General features: G+C 26.9%; 1 protein-coding gene across 1 annotated transcript in view; it reads left to right on the top strand.

Moving 5' to 3' along the window:
- The window catches only part of Nlg4 (Neuroligin 4), a 207,505-nt gene that overhangs the window by 19,053 nt on the left and 163,928 nt on the right, over positions 1–24,524 (top strand). The window contains exons 3-4 of the mRNA XM_065498841.1: positions 8,752–8,901; positions 9,212–9,645. Coding sequence (XP_065354913.1) covers positions 8,752–8,901; positions 9,212–9,645 — 584 coding nt within the window. The remainder of the gene's footprint in view (positions 1–8,751; positions 8,902–9,211; positions 9,646–24,524) is intronic.

Below are 24,524 nucleotides of genomic sequence, written 5' to 3'. Positions count from 1 at the left end.
TCGGTCAAGCCCGACCTTCTGATACCCTACACCGGGTATATGATTATAAAGAGTGTTGAATCTTATTTGAATACACACATTTTCGGTAGTGGGCCTTATATGGGAGCTATGACTAATTATGGACCAATCGTCACAAAAATTTGTTGCGATGAATTGCGAATATATGAAACATATTAGTGTTGAATTTTGTTTGGATACTGACATATTTCAGAGATTTATGTATATTAATGACATATTCGAATATGTTGCTTATATGGGAGCTATGGAATATTGTTGACCGATCGTTCGGATATTTATGAGAGCTTAACTATTTTCAAATAGGCCAATTGTATGAGGGCTGGGATAAATAATGGGCTGATTCTAACCAAATTCAATAGCCATTGTCCTTGGGGCAATATAAAGGTTATTTCCAAATGTTTTCGAACTCAGAAAGTGATCCTGAGCAGATTGGTATACTTTAAGGTGGGTGTTGGGACAATATTTTTGTATCTTGCAAACAACAGCCCTAACCCTCTACCTCCCCCACTATGGTGGTGTAGTTTATAAACATTCTTGATAAAACTTTTTTGGAACTTTGAAGTCCTTAAAAAAGGACACAGGCTCACGACATGAAAAACTGAAAACACAGTTTTTCTCCATTAAGTTTATAGTTTCAGACGTATATCATCCGGTTCGTGTCTAATGATTTTATCTCTATTTGTCGGACGGTGTAATCATAAGCCGATAAAAATAATTTTTACATTAAAAACATTTTTAATTAAATTGAGACTTTGAAGAACAGTTAGCTCCGTTTTCAGTTTACCTATTGATGAACTGGAGTATTTTCAGATCATTTAAAATTTTAACCCATAGATTTTAAAAGTGAAATACAATGAAGTATTATGACATAAAAAAAACGCTTTTTCCTCTTATGGACCAAAGATTTAGCAAAATTAAAAAGGTGCTCCTTATATTCATAGTGTGTTGGAAAGCATGTACATATACAGAGTTACATTTTTACCTCTTAAAATCGATGGTTCATTTCCTTTAAATAAACCGGATTCTTTCAGTTGTAAACCAAAGCAATAAGTATTTGAAAAATTGTAACAACTCTTTATTTATTCAAATTTAAGCCGTTGTTTCCTGATACATAAAGTTATATTACACACTTTAATACGATTGATGTTAACTATAACAGCGCCAACAATACACTTACTGCTCTGCAAGTCGATGTTACTATTTATATATGTACACAGTACTAGCTTCTAGTAGTTTCATGAATTGTCTAAAGCACAGAACTAGAATGTTTTATTTCCACAATAAACACCTAGAGCTTTTAGCAGCTTTAACAGTTAAACTGTTCATACTTAGAAACAATGTTAATAACAGCGTGCTATCAACATTGATGATTACAAAAATATCTATATCTAAATTACTAAAGGCCTGTTTCACGATGTCGAAAGAAAAATGATTCGAACAAATTTGTATGAAAACTATTCAAAAGAATTTTAAAAACTGAATCTTTTTCATACAAATTTTTTCGACACATTTTTCTTTCGACATCGTGGAACAGGCAGTAAGTTACACAGTGCAATACAAAAAGACCCTTGTCTCCCAGTTTTGCCAAAAGTCATGCACTTTTTTTATGGGGCCACGGTGTCGTTTTTGCAAAATGTGATAATTTTCTCAAGCTCATATCTTTTAAACAGTTCGGAATTTTTATTTACTCCCTGAGGCAAAGTATACTTCAAAAAAATACTTCATCTTCAAAATCAAAATCGCAAAAAACTTGAAAAGATTCGATTTTTTACCTTTTTCCCCTGTTCAGGTCCATAGGTAGCAAACTGTTCAAAATTCAAGGAAACAATCAATTACAGAAATGTACCTAAGATCTCAATAAACTACTTTCTAGAACAAATGAACTTCGTAGGAATGATTCTTAATACCGTTTAAGCAGGTCAATATAAGAAAAAACTAAATGAATTAAGTGTTTTAGGCCATAAACTATTAAATTATTATAAACTAAAGCATACTTTTAGGCAGCTTTAAAAAAGGTATTTCTAAATTTATTTCTAATTTTTTTTGACTCATATACATTAATCCTTTAAGAGCCGTTTTCTCATTAGGTGATTATCTTTTTCCCCAACGAAAAACTGCAGATTAAAGAAATTTGGTTTTCTCAAAGTCTCACTTGTTTCTATTCTGTCGCAAAGCTAACCCGACCTCATCTGCCAATTATTTATTTATCGTGCAGATAAATTCAATCAGCTTACTGCTGCTCATAGTTTTTATGTGTTTGTGTTTTTGCAAACGAAATTAAATAGATTTTATAAAAAAAAAAGTTTAGTAGAGGAATTAATATTAATTTGATGGAGGATGAACTCCAACAACATGAGTTCCAAGTGAATGCTGAGAGAGTTTATCATGACAGGCCTAACTACCTGGCAGACATGCAGGATAATTAATTTTTCAAACGATTCCGGCTGTCGATGGCCACATTAAACAGCTGATTTATGTAAACATGTTGTCACTTGAAGGCAGGTTTCCCAACTTTCACATCTATTTTGAGAGGTATTGCCATCTGAAAATAATGTTTTTTGTCGGTATATTGAGAAAACCAAAATTGTTAACGGACAGTTTATCGGCCTAATAAATTTATGTCGACATTTAGTAACAGGCAGTTTATCGATACATTGAGAAAACGGGCCTAAATCTTCATGGTTAAGCTAAGTACTTTTCTTGGATAGTACTTTTTTTTATTAAAATTTACGTGTGTATGCATAAAAAATCAGATGACTTAGGTATTTCTTTTAAAAAAGTACTTTTATGTAAGAATTACATTTTTTTTATAAGGTACTTTTTTGAAAAAGTGCTTTATTCAAAATGAACTTTTTTAAAATTAAGTACATTTTTGTGTGGTATTATAATTTAATTTTCTTTTATTTATTCGGAAAAAATACTTTATTGAAAAGTTATTTTTCGTAGCTTGGTACTTTTATTCATCAAAATATATTAATTAGTTGAAATCAGGTACCTTTTGTGGAATAAGTACCTTTTAAAAATAATTTATTCTATATATTTTTAAAAATAAGTAATTTAAATTATAAACCCCATAAAATATTGCTTCCCCCTGCTTTTGCCTAGAATCTCTCTCTCCTTCGTAAGCGTACATTTTTGTTCACCTTATTTATTTTAATAGATTTTATTTTATCATTTAACAAGAATAAAAATGCAGTTAATTTTATTTTATTTCATTTCATTCCCTACAATTTTTTTATGTCCATCATTTATTTCAATAACAGTTTATGGTTCATACTTTCTGCTCCATCCTCCATTCGCATCCTGTTACTCTCCCGTGTCTAGCATTCTTTGTTTATGGGTGTGAATAAGTCTGTATCTGGCTGTTGCCGTGGCTGGTGTTGGTTTGATAAACATTTGAATGTAATTAATTAAAATTAATCATACGTCACGTAGCAACACAAATGAATGTTAGTAGGTATCCGAAATGCAGGCATAACAACAATAACTATATAAAATAAAAAATGTAAACAAAAACCGAGCAACAGAAATGAATAGAAAGAAGACAAGAATGAACAACAGGAACAAATAAAATAAACATTATTATAAAAACTAAACGCCCTCATACGTAAATTCTCTAACATACTGTGTAGCTCAAGAAAAAACGTTATAGCACAACAAAGCTGCTTATCTTAAGAACTCCTGCTAAAGATAATATTTCCTAGCTATTTTTTGTTTCTTGTTGGATCAAAAAAAAAATAAAAACAACAATAGATTATCAAAAAATAAGAAACAAAACAACAATGACGAAAAAATTCCTTAATATTATCCCAGCTTTTATTTTAGTTATTTTTTGTTTGTTTTCTTTTCCACCAGCTCAATTCATGGCGAATATTTTCTTATACAGGGAGCATAGAAATAGTCATTTATTTCACTTTATTTTAGCTGTTTTTTTTTCTTCTTTTTTGCTTAAGACTGGGTGAGTTCAGTATGCTATGTGAGTTAGTGGCTGTTGTAGTCTGCCGGAAACATTTAATGGAGCTTAAAAGCGCGTTTACTGGCACACAGTCATGAATTTTTATTTTCTAATTTTTTATACACACCTTTTGAAAGAAGGTTCTTTTCTTAGGAACTTCTTGTTTATAGAGGGGCATTTAAATTGATACTTAGTTTTAAGATATTTTGCTACATAAACCAACTAGTTAAAGAACAACTTTGAAACTATGGAAATTTTTCAAATTCCTCCTTCTCCAAACTTAAAAACTTTTTAAAGAGATGTTTGAAAAGGAACTAAGTCTTTTTAAGAAATAATACAGGTACCAAGTTTTTTGACGATTCGATTTAATAATTGAATTTTTGTATATCCTTTTCTCAATGAAGTTTTAGCTTCGTTTACATAAGGTACTTTTTTGAACTATTCAAAATATTAAGCACTTTTACGAAATATTTATTATTTGTTTCAGTTACGCAATCTGTTTAGGATACTTTTTTAAAAAAAGTACTTTTTGGTATTTAGTACTTTTTCGAAAAAAAATTTTAATTAATTTTTACAATGAATTTACTTTACTTTTATCAGCTTAAAAGTAGGTACTTTTTGAAATAAATATTTTTTTTGAATTAAGTACTTTTTTTTAAATAATTTTTTTTTTTTTTGATTTAAGAACTTTTCTAAATTAAATAAATATTTGAACTAAATATTTTTTTGAATAGTACAAGCTTTTTTATGTATTTAAGACTATTTTAAGGTACATTTAAAAAAACGTACTTTCTTTAAATAATTACTACTTATGAGTTAATAATTTTTCAGAATTTAAATTCTACTTCATTTTGCACAAGTATTTTGGTCTTTTTTAAAGTATTTCAAATATCCATTCTTGAAATTAGTACCTTTTGAAATAAATAAATTTGTTATAATCCTCAAAGTCTCTTATACACGCAGAGAAAAAATATAGTTGGGCATGGTTACTGTAACCATTTAAATAGTGTTACAAGTTTTTTAACTATATTATAGTAACAGTAACCATTTACATGATTGTGGTAACAATAATATGGTTAATTTGCGATTCACATGATTGTATCAACCATATATATGGTTACAGTAAACAAATATATGTTTGTGACAACCATTCATATGATGAAGGACTTATCATATTATGTTGCTCTCGGCTTAAGGCTTATCATAATCTGAGAACAACATATTATGATAAAATTATTCATCATACATATGGTTGCCACAAACATATATTTGTTTACTGTAACCATATGGTTGATACAATCATGTGAATCGTAAATTAACCATATTATGGTTACCACAATCATGTAAATGGTTACTGTGACTATAATATAGTTAAAAAACTTGTAACACTATTTAAATGGTTACAGTAACCATGCCTAATTAATAGCATAGGAAGGAATTTATATAAGATTTTCGTTAAACCGACATTTGCCTTAATAAATATCAAGTAAGTACTTTTTAAAGTAAACTAATTTTCAAATAAGAACTTTTTTGAAAAATTTACTTTTTTCAAAATAAATACATTTTTGGAAATTAGCAAATCTTTTAAATATGTTTATGATATTAAAGCTCTTTTAAGGTACTTTTTGAAAAAGGTACTTTCTATCTTTAGGATTCAGTAGGTATTTTTTAAATTAAAAAAATTTTAAAATAAAATAATATTTTGAACAAAATGTAGTTATTTTATCAAAATATGTAACTATATTTTTAGAAATTAGTAAATTTTATAAATATATTTTAAGTAATGTACTTTTTTGAAATCGGCAAATTTTCATTACTTTTAAAAAAAAGTACTTTTTCGATATTAAAAATTCCAATTAATTTTTACAATGAATCTTCATGTTTCATTAAATTTAAAGTAAAATCTGGAATTTCTGTAGTTTCAAAATTACTTTTTTAAATAAGTACTATTTGTGAATTAGTACTTTTTCGCAATTAAAGTATCACTACATTTAAACAAGTATTTTTCATGTATTTAAGGCAAGTAAATAATGAATTTTGTATAGGGACCATGCCACGGTCCAGAACGCGACATTTGTAAACCTTTGAAGTGAAAAGATAAAGAAATCAAAAAAAAAATTTTGTTTTCAATTTTCGATAGCATTTTAGTAGCATTAGGCATTGCTCTTTTGTTTTCAATATATTAGCAAAAACATGAGAACCAGAACGCTACAAAAAGTGCTTCTAGGAAAATTCAATAATCTGCAAAAATTAAATTAATAAGAATTTCTGTTGAGAGTTATCATATTGATATATTTAACGAGACATACATATTTAACCAACGACTTGTTCATGTGATTTCAGCAAAAGCTTCGTATTTATTATTTATTGGTACGAAAAACTTTTTTATATGTTGTACTTTTTGAAATTAGTACCTTTTCGAAATTATAATTAATTTGCAATGTGATTTCATGTACAAATGCGTTTTTATAAAAATTACTTTTTGAAATAAGTTTGTTTCTCATAGTACTTTTTTTTAAATAAGTACTATTTCTGAATCAGTACTTTTTCGAAATTATAATGTTACCATATTTTTTATTTATTTAGGGCTATAATTTATAATTAGGTACTTTCTCGTAAATTCTTCTTTGAAATAAGAACTTTCTGGAAATAAGAAAGTACTTTAAAAAAATTACTTTTTCAAATAAGTACCTTTTTATATCCTTCACCATGAGTGGCAAGTTTGTCATTCCGTTTGTAATTTATACATCGTTATAGATAGCGAAATCGATATAGCATTGTCCGTCTGTATGTTGAAATCAACTTTCCGTAACTTACATACATGACTCATACATCAATATATCGGGAATTCTTCGGGATAACCTCGGTTTTAGGCCTATTTTTGATATATACATATCTGGATTACTAAGTAATTAATATAGACAATATGGATATCTAATGATAGATATTTCAAAGTCCATTGCAACGATATATATAAGGCTATAGTAAGTTGAACCTACAATGGGTCAAAATCGGGAAAAATATTTTTTAACCCAATTTTTTTTTTTCACCAAAAAAAGTTTTTTGTAATAAATTTTATTTTTTTAATAAACTTAAAAAAAATTGGAAAAAACTTTTTTAATATAAATTAAATAACAATTTCGGAGAAAAAAAATAAATTTTGTTTACTAAAAATATTTAAAACTTTTATTTAAAAGTATAATTTGGTGAAGGGCATATAAGATTCAGCACAGCCGAATATAGCTCTTTCTCTTACTTGTTAGAATAAATATTGTTCTGAAAAAACTTTTTAAATACTCGTAAGTAGTATTTGGAAGTAAGTACTTTTTAAAATAAGTAAATTTCCTTAATTTGTACTTTTTTTTAAATAAGTACCTTTTGTACATTAGCTCTTTTTGAAATATGTAAGTAAATTTTAGAAGTAGCTACTTTTTATACCCTACACCATTATAGTGGGGAGGGTATTATGCGTTTGTGCAGATGTTTGTAACGCCCAAAAATATTAGTCTAACACCCACCTTAACGTATACCGATCGACTTAGAATCACTTTCTGAGTCTATTAAACGATGTCCGTCCGTCTGGTTGACTGGCTGGCTATCCATGTAAACCTTGTGCGCAGAGTACACGTCGCAATTTTGAAGATATTTAGGTCAAATTTGGTACATACTATTTTTTCACCTAGCCCCCATACAAATGTCCTCCGAAATTGGACTAAATGTTTAATTTATAAATGTATCTCCACAAATTGCAATCCAAATAAGTTTTATATATACAAAATTCATGTCACCAAATTTTGTTACGATCGGTCCATAATTAGTCATAGCTCCCATATAGACTCGCTTCCGAAAATCACTTTAACGTGCATAAATCGCTTAAAAATGTTGGTCTACTCACAAAATTCAACATAGTAAACTTTCATATAGACATAAATCACACTACATAATTTCATGGTGATCGGTCCATAATTGGTCATAGCCCCCATATAAGGCCCACTTCCGAAAATCACTCAAAAATATAAATTATTGAAATTTTAAAAGAAAACTGTTTTTGCTCTTTTACTTAGTGTAGGGTATTATATGGTCGGGCTTGACCGACCATACTTTCTTACTTGTTTTAAACAAAAACTGTTATTTCATTCCATTTTTAAAATTTGTTCAAAATATGGTACCTTTAAACTTAGTACTTTTTCAAACGTTGGCCTTTAAATAAACGAAGTAGTATTCCTATATTTCATAGGAATTTCTTTAAAAATAGGGCTTTTACCAAACGATTTTTTACTATCTATAGTAGGTTTTTAATAAGAACATTTTCGATTAAGTATTTATCAAAAAAATACAACATTTTCACAATTTTTTACCTTTTTGGAAAAAGTCCTTTTTTGCAAAAGTATTCCTTCCTTCAAGCCTTTCTACACTTTTCCTGGAATATGAAAGTATGATGTATTTTTTAAAGTCCTTTTTGTAATAAGTATTATTTCCAATAAAGTAATATTTTCAAAAAGTACTTTTTCTACATGTATTTAGAAATTTTTAGTTTAGGGTTTTTTAAGTTACTTTTTCACAAAAAGTACTTTTTGAAAAAATTTAATATAATCCATGAAACCATTAATACTGCTACGATTTTTCCAACACTAAATTCATTTACACATCTAAACTACAAAAGGTGTACTTAAAATCGCTTTTAATTTATTTTCCTTGTACTATTAGTTATAGCCATACTATTATTTAAATACCAACTTATTTGTTGTTCATTTTTCTTCTTTTGTTGCTATTTTCAGCCGGAGCTAGTGAGAAAAAATTACCCGTAATTGTGTTTATACACGGTGAATCGTTTGAATGGAGCAGCGGTAATCCCTATGATGGCAGTGTATTAGCCAGCTACGGCGAGGTTGTGGTAGTAACGCTTAATTACCGTTTAGGAATTCTAGGTAAGTGCAACAACAAAACAAAAGCTTAAAGAAAATAACAAAAAAAACTAAAGCAACAAATATTTACCTATACTGCTACATACATACAAACATACAAAAAAACAATAATAATAAATTATTATATTTAAGAGCTAAAGCACACAAAGAATGAAAAACGAACAAGAAAAACTGTTTATGTGCGTGCCTTTGCTCGCTGCTACTCACACACATAAGTTAGAATACCTGCCGGTATCACAATTATTTATGAGCTTAATAAAGTGTAGCTGTTTTGTTACTTTTGGCTTTTTATTTATTTATTTATTCTCAACAGGTTTCCTAAATGCCAATCCAAATCCTCAACAGCATGCACGCGTTGCCAATTACGGTCTAATGGATCAAATAGCGGCTTTGCATTGGATACAACAAAATATACAGAAATTTGGCGGTGATCCCAATGCTGTTACCTTGGCGGGCCATGGTACGGGAGCGGCTTGTATTAACTATCTAATGTCCACGCCCACTATGGTGAGGGGTCTTTTTCAAAGAGCCATTTTAATGTCGGGTTCAGCTTATTCGTCGTGGGCTTTGGTGGAGGATCCAGTTTCGTTTGCCGTTAAGCTGGCGAAAGAGGTGAATTGTTCCATACCAGATGATTTAAATAAACATCATGAGCAAATTGTGGATTGTTTAAGAGATGTGCCGCTGGACGATTTGTATGGAGCGGACATTCAAGCGCCTACGTTTTTGACCTCCTTTGGGCCATCGGTAAGTTGGAGTATAAAAAGTGGAGGAAATTATTATCAAATATTACTGGCAAATTTAGGAAGAACTTTTAGGGAATTTGGAAAATATTTTCTGTATCATAAAATATTTATTTGAATCAATAAGCTTGATTTCTAATTCCTCAATTAACAACTAGATTTCATTATTTGGAACATTTAATAAAATAATATATCAAATTTCCAAAACAATAAATGGGAATGAAACATCAAAAGTAATAAAATTTGTCTCAGTAAATTTGAACATTATTGCTTAAATAACTGGGAAAAACAATAAACAAAAATATCATCATCCTATTAAACAGAACGAATTTAAATTCCTATAAATTTCTTAATGAATTTTCCAAACAAAATCATACATTTCTTATACCAACACTCATCCTGAATGCAGAATGGTATACAGGAAAAAACCTTAATGAGATTTTTCGTTTCCAAGAATTTTTTGTATTTCGGCTTTAAATGTTGCATTAATTTGCCAAAAAAGGGGGAAAATTAAAAACAGCAGCATTAAGACTTAAGCGGAACAGTTAAAAAAATCTGTAAAATAAAATTTCTTATGAATTTAACGTCTGTAATGAAAAACGAAATGAAATACAAACGAACGCTTTTTTAAATGAATCGTAAGATTTAATGTTTGATACCAGGAAACACCATTTCCTTTAAAAACGCAATAACATGAAAATTATTTTGATTTTAAAGAAAATTTTCCGCGAAATAAATTATAAAAGAATAAAGAGTACGAATTGAGTACATTTTTGCAGAAAGTATCATATCAAAATTTTCTGATCTTAAATTTAAATGAATTTTTAGCACTTAGTATAAATTTTAATAAATAAGGTACTTCTTCTGTAATAAGTACTTTTTCCGATTTTATTGATTCAAATGTATCTAAAATGTGTTTTATTAAATGTGGTACTTTTTTGCAATTAACTACTTTTTTGGAAAGAATATATTTTGAACATTTTGCTTTTTTTTTGTACTTAAATTAACTTTAGTCTTTAGCATATGCTTTTATAAATAATGTACTTGTTTAAAATATACTTATTTTGAATTAAATATTTACTTTATTGTATGTAATAAATATTCTAAAATGAGTTTTATTAAATTTTATAAGGTATTTCTGGCAATTTATACTTTTTTGAAAAACAAATACGTTTTCCACATTAAGTATTTTTTTAGATAAAATTTTATGATTAATTTTTAATTTAGGTACACTTTTCAAGTTAAGTACTTTTTGGAAAAAGTACTTTTTATAAACTGAGTATAATCATTAGTATTATAAAGGAATTTATAGCTTTTAAACTCAATTTTGTTAAATTTGGTACATTTTTGGTATACGTACATTTTTAAGAAAAAGTACTTTTTATGATATAATTATGTAATTGTTAATTAAAATTAATTTTAAGCCTCTTGAATGTGTTTTGTTGCATAAAATATACTTTTTCTATTTTCAAATAAGTACATTTTGGCAGGAATTAATTAAGTTTTCCAATTTTTGGAAATTGTTATTTTCTTCATTGAGTAATTTATTAATTTTAATGAATTTTTATACAGAAAAAATAGGTTTTGTTAATTTTGGTAAATTTTTACTTTTTCTGATTTAAATTATGTAAATTTATAGCTTAAATAAATTGTGTGGCAGTTTTTTCTTCAAATAAGTACTTTTTTGAAAGAAGTACTTTTTTAATTAAAGTACCATTTTGGAAAAATTCACTAAAATTAACAAAATATGTACATTTGAATGGATATCTAGCATATAAAATGTATTTTTATTTATTTTCGTACTTATTCTGTACAAGTACTTTTTAAACAAATTTTCCTTGTTTAAATTAACTTTGCACATTACAATGTGTAAGTTAAAAAAAAATGTTAAGCGAAGCTCGGAATTTAGTTTTTTTTATTTTATTCAATAAACTAAACTGTTTTTAAATTACGCGAATATTTTTTGTGCAACCTCCTCTATTTTCGAAATACCGGTATATCTCGAAAACAAGAGCTAATCTAAACAAGTAAGAGAGCTATATTCGGCTGTACCGAATCTTATATACCCTTCACCAAATTATACTTCAAAATACAAATTTTAAATATTTTTAGGTAAACAAAATTTTTTTTTCAAAGTTGATTTTTTCATTTTTGTTAAAAAAATTTTTTCGAATTATTTAAAATTTTTATTTTTATTTTTAATATTAAGTTTTTGTTTTTTTAAATTTTTTAATTCTTTTTTTTTGATGAAAAAAAAATTCGGATTAAAAAGTATTTCTTCCGATTTTGACCCATTGCAGGTCCAACTTACTATGGTATTATATACGTCGTTGGAAAGGTCTTTGAAATATCTATCATTAGATATCCATATTGTCTATATTTAGTAATTCAGATATAGGTAAAAAATCGAAGCTGTCCTGATTTTTTTTTCATATCTCAGCCATTTGTGTGCCGATTTTGCGGATTTTAAATTGGAAACTTCTCGAAAGCATGTCTGACAGAATTCTTGAAGATTTTGATCCCAAAGATATCTGGGGTCTTCAGAAAATTGATTTCAACAGACAGACGGACATGGCTTAATCGACTCCGCTATCTATAAGGATCCAGAATATATTTACTTTATATTGTCGGAAAATTATATTGTGGAAATTACAAACTTATATATACACTTCTCACGAAGGTGAAAGGTATAAAAATATTAAACACCACTGGATCAGTGTACTCGAATTAGTTTAACCAGCTGGCTGCTCTTTTTTCTTAAATTCCGTACATTAGTTTTACATAAACTAGAACTCTTTTATTTATTTGAATTTTTATACTCTTCAAAAGTTTATTATTTCTTTTGTAGTTTCTACATTTTTCATTTTCGAACCCACAAAGTATATATATTCTTGGTCGCTCTAGATAGTGGAGTCGATATGGACATGTCCGTCTGTATGTTGAAATCAACTTTCCGTAGCAACCAAATAACTTACATACATAATTCATACATCAATATATCCACTATATATAGACGGTTCGGTTTCTAAAATCGACCAACAAATGGCTGAGATATGGGGAAAAAACCAGGAGAACCTCGATTTTGATCTATATCTGGATTACTAAGTTATTGATATAGACAATATGGATATCTGATATAGATATAGATGTTTCTTACGAATAATTATTCGAACAATTTAAAAATGGCCACTTTCGAATAACGAATAAATCGAAAAATTTTATGTAGAATAATCTAATAAAACGAACAAATGTTCATCATATATATTTAAATTTATTAAATTGCTTAAAGTTTTTCATAATTTCATATTTAAATAAGTAATAATGACTCACAAAAATTATATTGTTTCTGAAATTCGACAAATAACTAAAGACAAAGGGACTTTCGATCACTGTAGGAGCTATCCTTCTAAAAATTTATAAATATTACTACAAGAAGTTACAATTCTAAAAACAAATCTTTAAAAATTTCTAACTTAGGAACTGAACCAATGAAAATAAAAGCTACGGAATAAAATATTTGTTATTTAGCTGGCGAAATATTAGAAGAATCGCAATTAATAATCAAAATATTAACTTAGATTTAAGTAGAGTTGAATGGGATGGAGAATGTGATTTTGAAACGGTCGTCGAAAGTGATATTGAGGATGACATTTATAATGATTACATTGAAATAGATGAAGGCCATTGTCTTAAAATATATGTATATAAGCGATGTTATTAAACGCGTACTATAGTATTGCAAAATATTTAGTAAATCGAATGATAAACACAAAATATTGCAAACTAACATGCATGGAGTTCGTCTTATACATGATTTTGAACATCGTTGAACATCTTTTAAATGCGTCAATCATGCATTGCTTAACTTCAAATTAGCTACATACGTTCACTGACAATGATATCAAACTTTGGACAGATTCCCTTTATTGTGTAATTCCCCAAGATCACTTTATTAAGCAAAGATTCGGCAACGTTGATAGAGCTTGAGGGTATAATACAATTTGTTATAAATAATTTAGAAATAGTGAATAATTAATTTACTAAAGAATTAGTTACTCAATTTAAAACCCGAATTAATGAACGACATACAAAAGTTCTTAATACGTTTATATTGTATTTGAATTCAGGAGCATGTCCAACTAGCTCAAATTTTTTAAAGCATAGCTCCAAAACGGAAAGTAAAGGGTTTGCTATAGTCAATTGTTTGGTAGATTGTTCGGGAGTTAATCTGATCAGAATATTTCTGTTGAAAATTCTTTTCGAATGATTTTTAACATTATCATTGTTTTTTTTAATAAAAAAATATTAAAAAACTGACATCAAAACTACATTCTTTACATTTTTAAAAATATTTAAATTAATCGAATAATTCGAATTATTTGAACAAGTTAAAATCTCTTATTCGAATTATTCGTCTTATTCGAACAAAAGAAAAATCGAATAATTCGAATACCCTAATATATACCCTTCACCAAATTTTTTTCAAAAATTTTAATGAACAAAGTTTTTTAAAATTTTTTTTTACCTTCATGAGAAGGGTATATATAAGTTTGTCATTCTGTTTGTAATTTCTACATTTTTCATTTCCGAACCTATAAAGTATATATATTCTGAATCCTTATAGATAGCGAAGTCGATTAAGCCATGTCCGTCTGTCTGTCTGTTGAAATCAATTTTCTGAAGACCCCAGATATCTTCGGGATCCAAATCTCCAATAATTCTTTCAGACATGCTTTCGAGAAGTTTGCTATTTAAAATCAGCAAAATCGGTCCATAAATAACGGAGATATGAACAAAAAACCTAGATTTTTGACCTATTTTTGATCTATATCTGGATTACTAAGTCATTAATATAGACAATATGGCTATCTAATGATAGATATTGCAAAGTCCATTGCAACGATGTAGATAAGGCTATAGTAAGTTGGACCTACAATGGGTCAAAATCGGGAAAAATATTTTTTAACCCGAATTTTTTTTCATGTAAAAATTTTTTTCGTCATACATTTTTTTTCCAAAAAAAAAATTAAAAACTAAAAAAAAAAATTTTTAAAAAATTTGGGAAAAACTTTTTTTTAAAAAAATTAAAAACCAATTTCAAAAAAAAAAATTTGAAAAACAATTAAATTTTGTTTACCCAAAAATATTTAAAAAAATTTATTTTAAAGTATAATTTGGTGAAGGGTATATAAGATTCGGCACAGTCGAACATAGCTCTCTTACTTGTTTTTAAATAAATTAGTATTTTATATATTTAAATGAAGTCTCTTTAACATTACTTTTATGGAAAAAGTAATTTTTTTTATTTAAATTAATGTTTAGCCTGAATGCTTTTAAAAATAATTTCTATGAATATATTTTATATTACTGATTCAGTTTTCTTCACAAAATTAAAAATTTAAATTCAATTTTGTTAAATTTTTATATTAGGTACTTTTTTCCATAAGTACCTTTTATACGTTAATACGTTTTGAATTAAATAAGTATGTATTTGAATTTATTTTATGAATCCAGAATGTGTTTTGGATATATTTTTGAACAAAATTCTTTTCTTTATTTATACGTTTATATCAAGGCTTTAGTCCTACTAAATACATTTGTTCATAAGTATTTTATAAAAATTTGCTAAATTCATAGAAATGTTATTTAAAAAAGTACTTTTCAGTTCCTCTTTTAAATTGTTAAAGTTAAATGTGCAATAATAATGAATTCATTTTTGATTTTTGTCTGGGAAACAGTGTTAAGGTTTTTATTAAAATTACCAAAAACAAAAAAAAGAAATATCCCAAAAAGCAAATGAATAGTAAACTAAAGCAAAATACACCAAAAAAATGTCATTTAATAGGCTGTAAAATGAAACAATGAATAAGGCAATGATGATGGCATATTGTGTAAACGTAATACATATTTATATGGCAATGAAGGACTTGCTTCATAGTAGTCCAAGTCCTACAGCCTCCGCTCACAGGCTTTTTTATAGCCATTGAAATTGCCATTTGCTGTTATTGTTGTTATTACAGAAGATGTATAATAATATTGTACATGGAGTGTTAAATTTATAGTGTCTCAATTGATGATGGCATATTTTAAAATTGTGTTTTCTTCTTCTCCTTCTTTTTTTTTCTTTGCTTTATTTACATTATTCTGTTTTCCGATTTTTTTTTCTAAACAAATTTACCAAAAAAAAAAAGAAAAATTCTTTAGAAAGCTAGAAAAATGAAAGGAAAAAAAATAATAGAAAGTTGAATGTGAAATAGAACAAAGGCCATGAATATCAACAAGAACAACAGCAAGAGCAAGAGCAAAAAAAAAAACTGAAACATTTGAAAGTGGTGTTTGAGATAGAGAGAGAGTATAGATACTTGAAATAGGCCTGAAATACTTTTAAATGAACTTATGACATTGTTGTACACTTGGACAACAAACAACAAAACATTCTTGACTGTAATAAAAAAAAAAAAAAAAAAATACAAGAAAAAATAAAAACTGATAAAAGAAAACATATTTTTTTATTTATTTATTTATGTACGCATAAATATACAAGCTGTTGGTTGTCCTTGTGTGTTAATGAGTATCTATAGTGTTGGATAGAATATGTGATGATTGGTATGTACGAACTAATACTTGATGATAATAATGAAGAAAATATGTTGAAACGCTTCTTTTGCATAAGTATTTTTTGCATTTCCCTTTCGCACTTCTTCAGTCTTAGAGTGGCTTTCATTTGTGTTAGGTGCTGTGATTTGCATGAACTTCTTTATTGTTGGTCATGAATTTAAACTTGAGTTGTTGTAGCTTGAATGATTTTGCCAGTCAAGTGGCTGACTTTTAAATAATCAAACGCCTGCATATTAATGAAATGTCAGCAAAAAGTGTTATATGCCTTTTGAGAATAATCACTAAAAGTTTAAATGAATTGAGGATAGAAAAAAGTAGCTCTATTTTAAGGAATGAACATTTGCTAACAACATTCAGAGATAAAATATAGATGTGCATGTTTACTAGAGTGTCTCTTAGAATTACAGTTTTTGAAATGTTGAAACGGTACGCGCTGAAAACTTTCATAATGACCCAAAATACAACCAAACAATTTTTTAGATTGTTCTAAGAAGGGCATCCCGTGCCGACTTTCGATTTAGTTTTGAGGTGCATTTACAAGGGAAAAAATGCATTTTTGTCAGTTTTTTTTTCAAAAATTTTGCTATTAAGTAATCACTTTTGTAATTTAATTTAGAAGAATCGAAATGTGTACGTAATTGTCGTTCTAATGAGATATAAAAGACAAACGTGTCTCAGGCCACTAGAACAAGAAATGTAGGAACAAAATTAATATATTTTGAGAAATGTTAAAACAAAAGTTTATTCTTACTTAAAATATATCCATATTTACTTGTATATGAGTTTTTATCTTCATAGGATACAGTTAACCTATTCGCAGGCAAAACCAAAAAAAAATATTTTTTTAACGACAGTTTCAAAACTCCAATTTCAAATTTTGTTAAACAAATTTTAGAATTTTTTGATCATCACATGGGGATTCATTGACAACATAATAGGAAATAAAAATGTGAAAAAAGTATGACAATACTTCCTATAGTTTTTCCGTACCTACGATTTAAATTTTATGATTTTCGAGAAAAACTAATTTTTTGGCCATATTTTGGCGAATGAACCAACCCAATTTCCTTACTGTTATTAATTTTAAATAAAATTTTAATATAGTCTGAAAGTTTTCCTAAAATCGGAAAACGTTAACCTCTAAATCGTGAAGGTCAACGATAAAATTTTTCAATATTTGGAATTACTAATAGAAGAAAAATATAACATGAGGTCTAGTATTTACAATAACAGCACAAAAATGGAAATTAACCCTTAAGAGCACTTGGGGTTAAAAATGACTGTGATTTCGAGATTTTAAAAGTTCAGGGTCATTTGGACCCAAGTGCTGTAAAGAGTTAATTTCCATTTTTATGCTGTTATTTTAAATACTAGACTTCATTTTATATTTTCCTTAAGTTTCGTCAAAATCGGCCAAAAATATATAATATTTTGCTATCCTTCCATTAGAAATTCCAAATATTGAAAAATTTGACCTTTGACCTTCACGATTTAAGGGTTAACGTTTTCCGATTTTAGGAAGACCTTCAGACTATATTTAGAATTACCTGGACTATAATATTCTGAACATATTTTATTTAAACTTAATAACAGTAAGGAAATTTGGTTCATTCGCCAAAATATGGCCAAAAAATTAGTTTTTCTCGAAAATCGCAAAATTTATATCGCAGGTACGGAAAAACTATAGGAGGTATTGACATACTTTTTTCACAGTTTTATTCTCTATTATGTTGTCAATAAATACCCATGTGATGATCAAAAAATTCTGAAATTTGTTTAACAAAATTTTTAAATATTTGAAATTGGAGTTTTGAAACTGCCATTAAATAAAACATTTTTTTTTGGTTATGCCTGCAAATAGGCTAACTGTATCCTATGAATATAAAAACTCATATACCAGTAAATATGGATATATTTGAAGTAAGAATAAACTTTTGTTTTGATATTTCTTAAAATATGTTAATTTTTTCACACATTTATTGTTCCAGTGGCCTGAAATACGTTAATGGCCTGGCGATTTCTTAATAACTTTAACATTTTTAACCAATTTTTGTCTTTTATATCTCATTAGAACGACAATTATGTACACATTTCGATTCTTTTAAATTAAATTGCAAAAGTAATTACTTAATATCAAATTTTTTTTAAAAAAAAAAACTGAAAAAAATGCATTTTTCCCCTTGTAAATGCACCTCAAAACTAAACCGAAAGTCGGCAAGGGTTGCCCTTCATAAAACAAGCTAAAAATTTGTTTGGTGGTATTTTAGGTCATTACGAAAGTTTCCAGCGGGTACCATTTCAACATTTCAAAAAATTAAATTCTAAGGGACACTCTAATGTTTACTGTAACCATTTCAAAATGTTGACAAGTTTATTAACAATATTAAAGTCACAGTAACTATTTATATGAATGTGGTAACCATAATATGGTTAATTTACGATTCATATGATTGCATCAACCATCTATATGGTTATAGTAAACATGTTGTTCTCATAATCTGAGAACAACATATTATGATATAATAATTCATCATAAATATGCAATATTTAAATAATATATATAATTTAAATGGTTTTCTAATAAATGCATACTTATTTCATATCTAAAAATATAAAAAATATTTTTTTTAACAGAAAAACATTCAATTATTTTTCAACAAAAGATAAAATGGAAATTTAAATTTTTTTTATGTAATTTTCTTTCCTTTTAGCTTTGCTTCAAAATAAGAAATTATGAAGAAATTTTTAAAATGAATGTACTTTTTATACTTATTATGAATTGAAATCTATGAAAGGCTTTTCATAGTATTTATCTACAAAAGGTTTCCTTTGAATGACTTAAAATTTTTTTCAATTTTTGTAGTAGACATTCAGGAGCTGAGAATTTAATTGAATTATGAAATAGTACTTAATCACTACAATTTATTAAATCTATCTTTCTATAAAACGATATTTAGAGCTGGAAAAAATATACATCTTCCTAAACTTAACAGAAGAAGCTTTCAAAAGCTTTAAATTCATTTAAAAAACAAGATACAATAGAATTTCAAAAAAGTATCTAATATAACAAAACATACATTCTAAAATGTAGCCTATAAAATAGAACCAATTTCAAAAAAGTACTTTATATTACAATAGACATTGAAATTAATTCATATAAATAGATAACATACTTAATTCAGCAAAAGTACTTTTTTCAAAAACGACTGAACATTAGTACTTTTCGGTAAAATTACTAATGCCAAAATGTCAACTTAATTTGAAATTCAATTTACGACAAAAAGGTTTAAACAAGTTAGATAAAGTTGTAAAAAGTTAAAAAAAACTACTTTTCCAAAAAGGACTGAACATGAGTACTTTTCGGAAAAGGACTAATGCCACAATGAGAAGTTAATTTGAAATTCAATTGAAATAAATGGTAACTTGTGCCAAAAAAGTACAATAAACAAAAAAATAGTGCAAATAAACAGAATCATCATTTCAAATGCATACTAGAAGCTTAATTCATATAAATAAAAAGTAAATTTTTCAAAAAATTATGATTCTGAACTGAAAAGAATCAATTTGAACAAATAAAGCTATTACTTGATTTAATGAAGGTACTTTTGTTTGCCAATCATTAATGCTTTAGAAAAGTACTTTAATCAAAAACTATTTAAAATATCAAATCATTTATGAGAGACACCAAAAATTTAATGAAACACTTATTTAAATACCTAAAAGAGAAAATTTACTTTTTGCAAAAAAGTACTTATTTCAAGAAAATAACTTAATTTTTAAAAATTGTAGGAAATCCACAAGTTTTGCAACAAAATTATTTCAATTATATAAAAAAATATTTTTTATATAAAAGTATCAAATGTAACAGTAAAAAATGGGGACTAAAAATAAAGTTTTCAAATAAAATGAAGAAAAAATAAAAAATATTTTTGGAAAACAAAATACTTTTTTCAAAAAAATACTTTTTTCCAAAAAAAAATACTTTTTTCCAAAAAAAATACTTAATTTCGAAAATTTAAATCTTGTATATAGAAAATCATTTTAAACAGATTTTGAGAGCTTAAAATCAGTTTAAATGAAGAAAAGTACCAAACACATATCATGGGCTAGAAACACTTTTTAAAAGGTACTTATTCCCCCCCCCCCAAAAAAAAAACAAACGTACCGCATTAAACAAAGTCCAAGCTGAACAAAAGCTATTCTTCTGAAAATATATGAAAATGTATCTAAAATTCATTCTAAGAAATGTATTTTTAAAAAAGTACTTTTATCACAAAACTACCAATTAAAACCAAAATAGTTTGATTTTTAAGGATGTAAAAATCTTTAAAATAAAGAGAAACTATTCATTGCAAAAATTTTTATTTTTTCCAATTACTTAATCCAAAGTAAACTCTTGAAAATTATTTAATAAAAGAAAAAGTACTTCTTCCGAAAAAGTATAAAAAATTCATTACAAGTATTAGAGCACTCAAAAGCACTTTTCCTACCTAGCCTTTATTTAAAAAAAAAAAACTCATTCTAGTTTTTTTAGTTTAAGATAAAATATTTAATGTAAAAATGTTTAATGAAAATAATTTCCTATAACTTAAATAGTAAACAAAAAATTCCATGTTACATTCCAGTAGTTAAATGTTCTTAAATGAATAATGTACACAACTTTGAGAAGTAGTAATAACAAATTTCATATAGAATTCGAGTAGTTTAATTTTAATTTAAATTATTAAAAACTAATTTTTTAAATATTCTCTCAGACGAATAAAGATATACAGAAGTTAGATCAATTGTTTATTCGTAATTTAACCAAAAACAAGGAATAAATTTAAATTAAGGAAAAATACACAGAAAAAATTATATTTCAATTCAAACATTTATCCCGTATTGAACTGGTTTCAATTATTTCATAATTAAATCAAGTATTCATTTGCTGAAAAACAAAATTTCTTGATATTTTCTATTGAATTTTGAGTTTTGAATTTGATTATTTTGACAATTGAATATACAATTTTCGTTATTGGTTGAATTTCAAATACAAAAATTATTTAGTAGATAATTTTCATAATTGGAAACACATTTTTGTAATATTTGTGTTTCAATTACGAAAATTATCTATTCAATAATTTTTGTATTTGAAATGCAACCAACAATGAAAATTGTATATTCAATTGTCAAAATAATCAAATTCAAAACTCAGAATTCAATAGAAAATATCAAGAAATTTAGTTTTTAAGCAAATGAATACATGATTTAATTATGAAATAATTGAAACCAGTTCAATATGTGACAAATATTTGAATTGAAACGGTTTAAGAAATTGTTTTTTCTGTGTACTTAATGAAGGCAGCAAAATTTAATTTCCCAAATAAGTACTCTTAGCAAAATAATGCTAATTTTCCTGGTTGAAATAATTTTAAGAAAAACTCAATATATCAGCTAAAAAAGTACTTTTTTCAAAAAAGTAAATTTCCCTAAAAAGTTCCTTTTTCAAAAAGTACTTAAAACAATAAGCAGAATCTAGAAACTACAAAATAATTTAAAACAAGTTAGAACGGTATATTCAGCTTTGCCGAATCTTAAATACCCTCCACCTGCATACATATTTTTTAGGTTAATATACTATATGGGAGCTATAACCAATTATAGGCCGATCATCATAGCGATTTTGGTATACAGTGACGGACAATACAATAGAATCACTACATATGAATTCCGATTAAAGCGGTAAAACTACAAAATTTGATTTCAAAATTTAAAATTTGTTCATTATATATTAATGCTCATAACGTAAACAATAAATAGAAAAAAATAAAATAAAAAAATAACACATTCTTATGTTAAAAACGATGTCTAATCTAAAAGACTAAATAAAATATGCGACATTCAAATAGAATCAATCAGTCTTAAAATGATTAAAAATAAAAAATCATCATAAGAATTCGTTGTTTCCTTAATATTTTGTTGCATATCAATTATTTCTAATAACAGCATCAAATCTTTTGGGGTTGAATTTAACAAACTTTCGCATGTAGATCGGGAAATTGCATTCCATATTTCCTGAATTTTCTGCCAAAGTTCTTCCTTGTTTTTCAATTTTTCAGGTCCGAGTTTGTCTTTTACTATTTTCCATACGATTTAAGTCTGGTTATTGAGACGGCCATTCCATAACATGAATTTTGTTATATAAAAAACATTTTTTGGCAAGACCTGACGTGTGCTTTGGGTCATTATCTTGCTGGAAGAGCCATTTTAAGGGCATATTCCATTCTGCATGTGGCTTTATAACATTCTCCAAAATATTTACATACAAGTGCTTATCCATATTTTCTTTAATCCAATAAATTGGACCAACGCAATACCAAGAAAAGCATCCCCATATAATAATATTTCCCCAACCATGTTTAAACGTTTTTGGTTTTTGCCATTTTTTGGACGTCTAACCCATGTCTTATCATCACTACCAATTAAATTAATGGTCATTTCGTCCGTCCACAACACATTTTGCCACTTTTTTATATTTTCTGGCCCACACCAATCCTTATGATTGCTCCTGGTTTTAAATGAAATATTGGTAGTGATTCTATTGTAATGTCCGTCACTGTATATGGGGATTTAAGTGATTTTCGGAAGTGAACTTCATATGGGGGCTATGGTCAAATATGGGCCGATCCACAAACAATTCAGTGTTGTGATTTCTTTTAGCACGAAACTTATTTTTGCTGAATTTTGTATGGATACTGCAATTCTGAAGGCATTTATAGACCATAGAACCATATTTCGGGAAGAAATTTGAATGGGGGCTAGGAGAAATCATGAACCAATTCTAATAATTTTCACCAGAGTTAGTCCTTTTATTATAAAAATGACGTGTGTAAAGTTTTATGGTATTATCTGCGATATATTTACTCAAATAACCAAAAATATGTGAAAATTGTCAATTTTTTTAGGTTGTCTCATATTTTGGTTCATAGCTCTGGTTCTACTGAACCGATTTTCCTGATTTTCAATACCAAACTGCTCAGGACAACAATAAACATATTTTTTGCAAGTCCACCAATTTTGTTTATATATTTAGGACGTGAGCGTGTTTTACACAGACACACAGACGGACATGACTCAATCAACTTAGAATTTCATAAGGATCAAGAAAATATATACTTTGTTGGGTCTCAGATGAATATTTCTCAATGTTGCACACGGAATGACAAACTTATATATACCCTCATTCACAACTTGTGGTGGTGGAGGGTATAAAAAGAAGTATAACTATTTCTAAAAGGGAACTTAGTTAGAAAAATACTTTTTCAATATAGAACTTGCCTATAAAAAGCTTAAATTCTAGAAGTTAATAATGAATGTCAATATTATGAAAAATACATACTAAATTCAGAAAAAGTACTTTTTTAAGAAAAGTACCAAAAAAAGTACCAAATTTTGCTGAAAAAACAGTAATAACTAGAAAATCATTCAAACAAAGAAGAAAGAAAGTAATTTTTTAAAATTTGATTTAAAAGAACGATGTGTTTAAAGTACTTTAAAAAAAAATATTACTCCAAAAAAGTAAAAAATTTACAAAAAAACTAAAAAATATTTTTTTTGAAAATGTATCAAATTTGAAGAATAAACAACTTATTGAATTTAAAATTTCATTTAAAAGAACAAAATCTTTATTTAATTTAGAAAAAGTAATTTTTTGTAGAAAAGTAGGTACTTATTCTCCAAAAGTACCAAATCATAAAATATTTGTTTTTTTTAATGCATTAAATTTTGAATATATTTATGCAATGTTTAACATTAAACAAAAAAATCTTTCAGAAATGTTAAATTATATTTTTCCCATCTTCTACATATCAATAAATTATCGCTGTAATTTTATATTAAGAAAAACTCAGCGCTACATAAATATATAAACATGTCTTCTTTAATATATTAAAGAGAAAATATAACGAAACCTAAAATAAGAGCAAGTTCAAACCAAAAAAAATATTCCTTTTTGCCATTTTTCATTTAAACCCACATTCAGCCTAAAACTAGGCAACAATTTAAGCAAGTGTATTTCCTTAAATAAACAAAAATATGTGGGAGAGAGCAAAAAAATATCTATAGAGTAGGTTTTGTATACATGTAAAGACAAACAAAAAGGTCTATTGCTTGATATCTTACAAAACAGATCTGCTTGTCTCTATTAGTCATCGTTTCATAGTTAAGAACCTTCTTTTTTTTCTTTGAGCTGGTAAAGTAAAGCTGCAAAAAGTAAAGAAAAACTTA

The sequence above is a fragment of the Calliphora vicina genome, chromosome 1, assembly GCF_958450345.1.
Source record: "Calliphora vicina chromosome 1, idCalVici1.1, whole genome shotgun sequence".
Taxonomy (NCBI): Eukaryota; Metazoa; Arthropoda; class Insecta; order Diptera; family Calliphoridae; genus Calliphora; species Calliphora vicina.
This window is presented reverse-complemented; position numbering and strand designations above follow the sequence as displayed.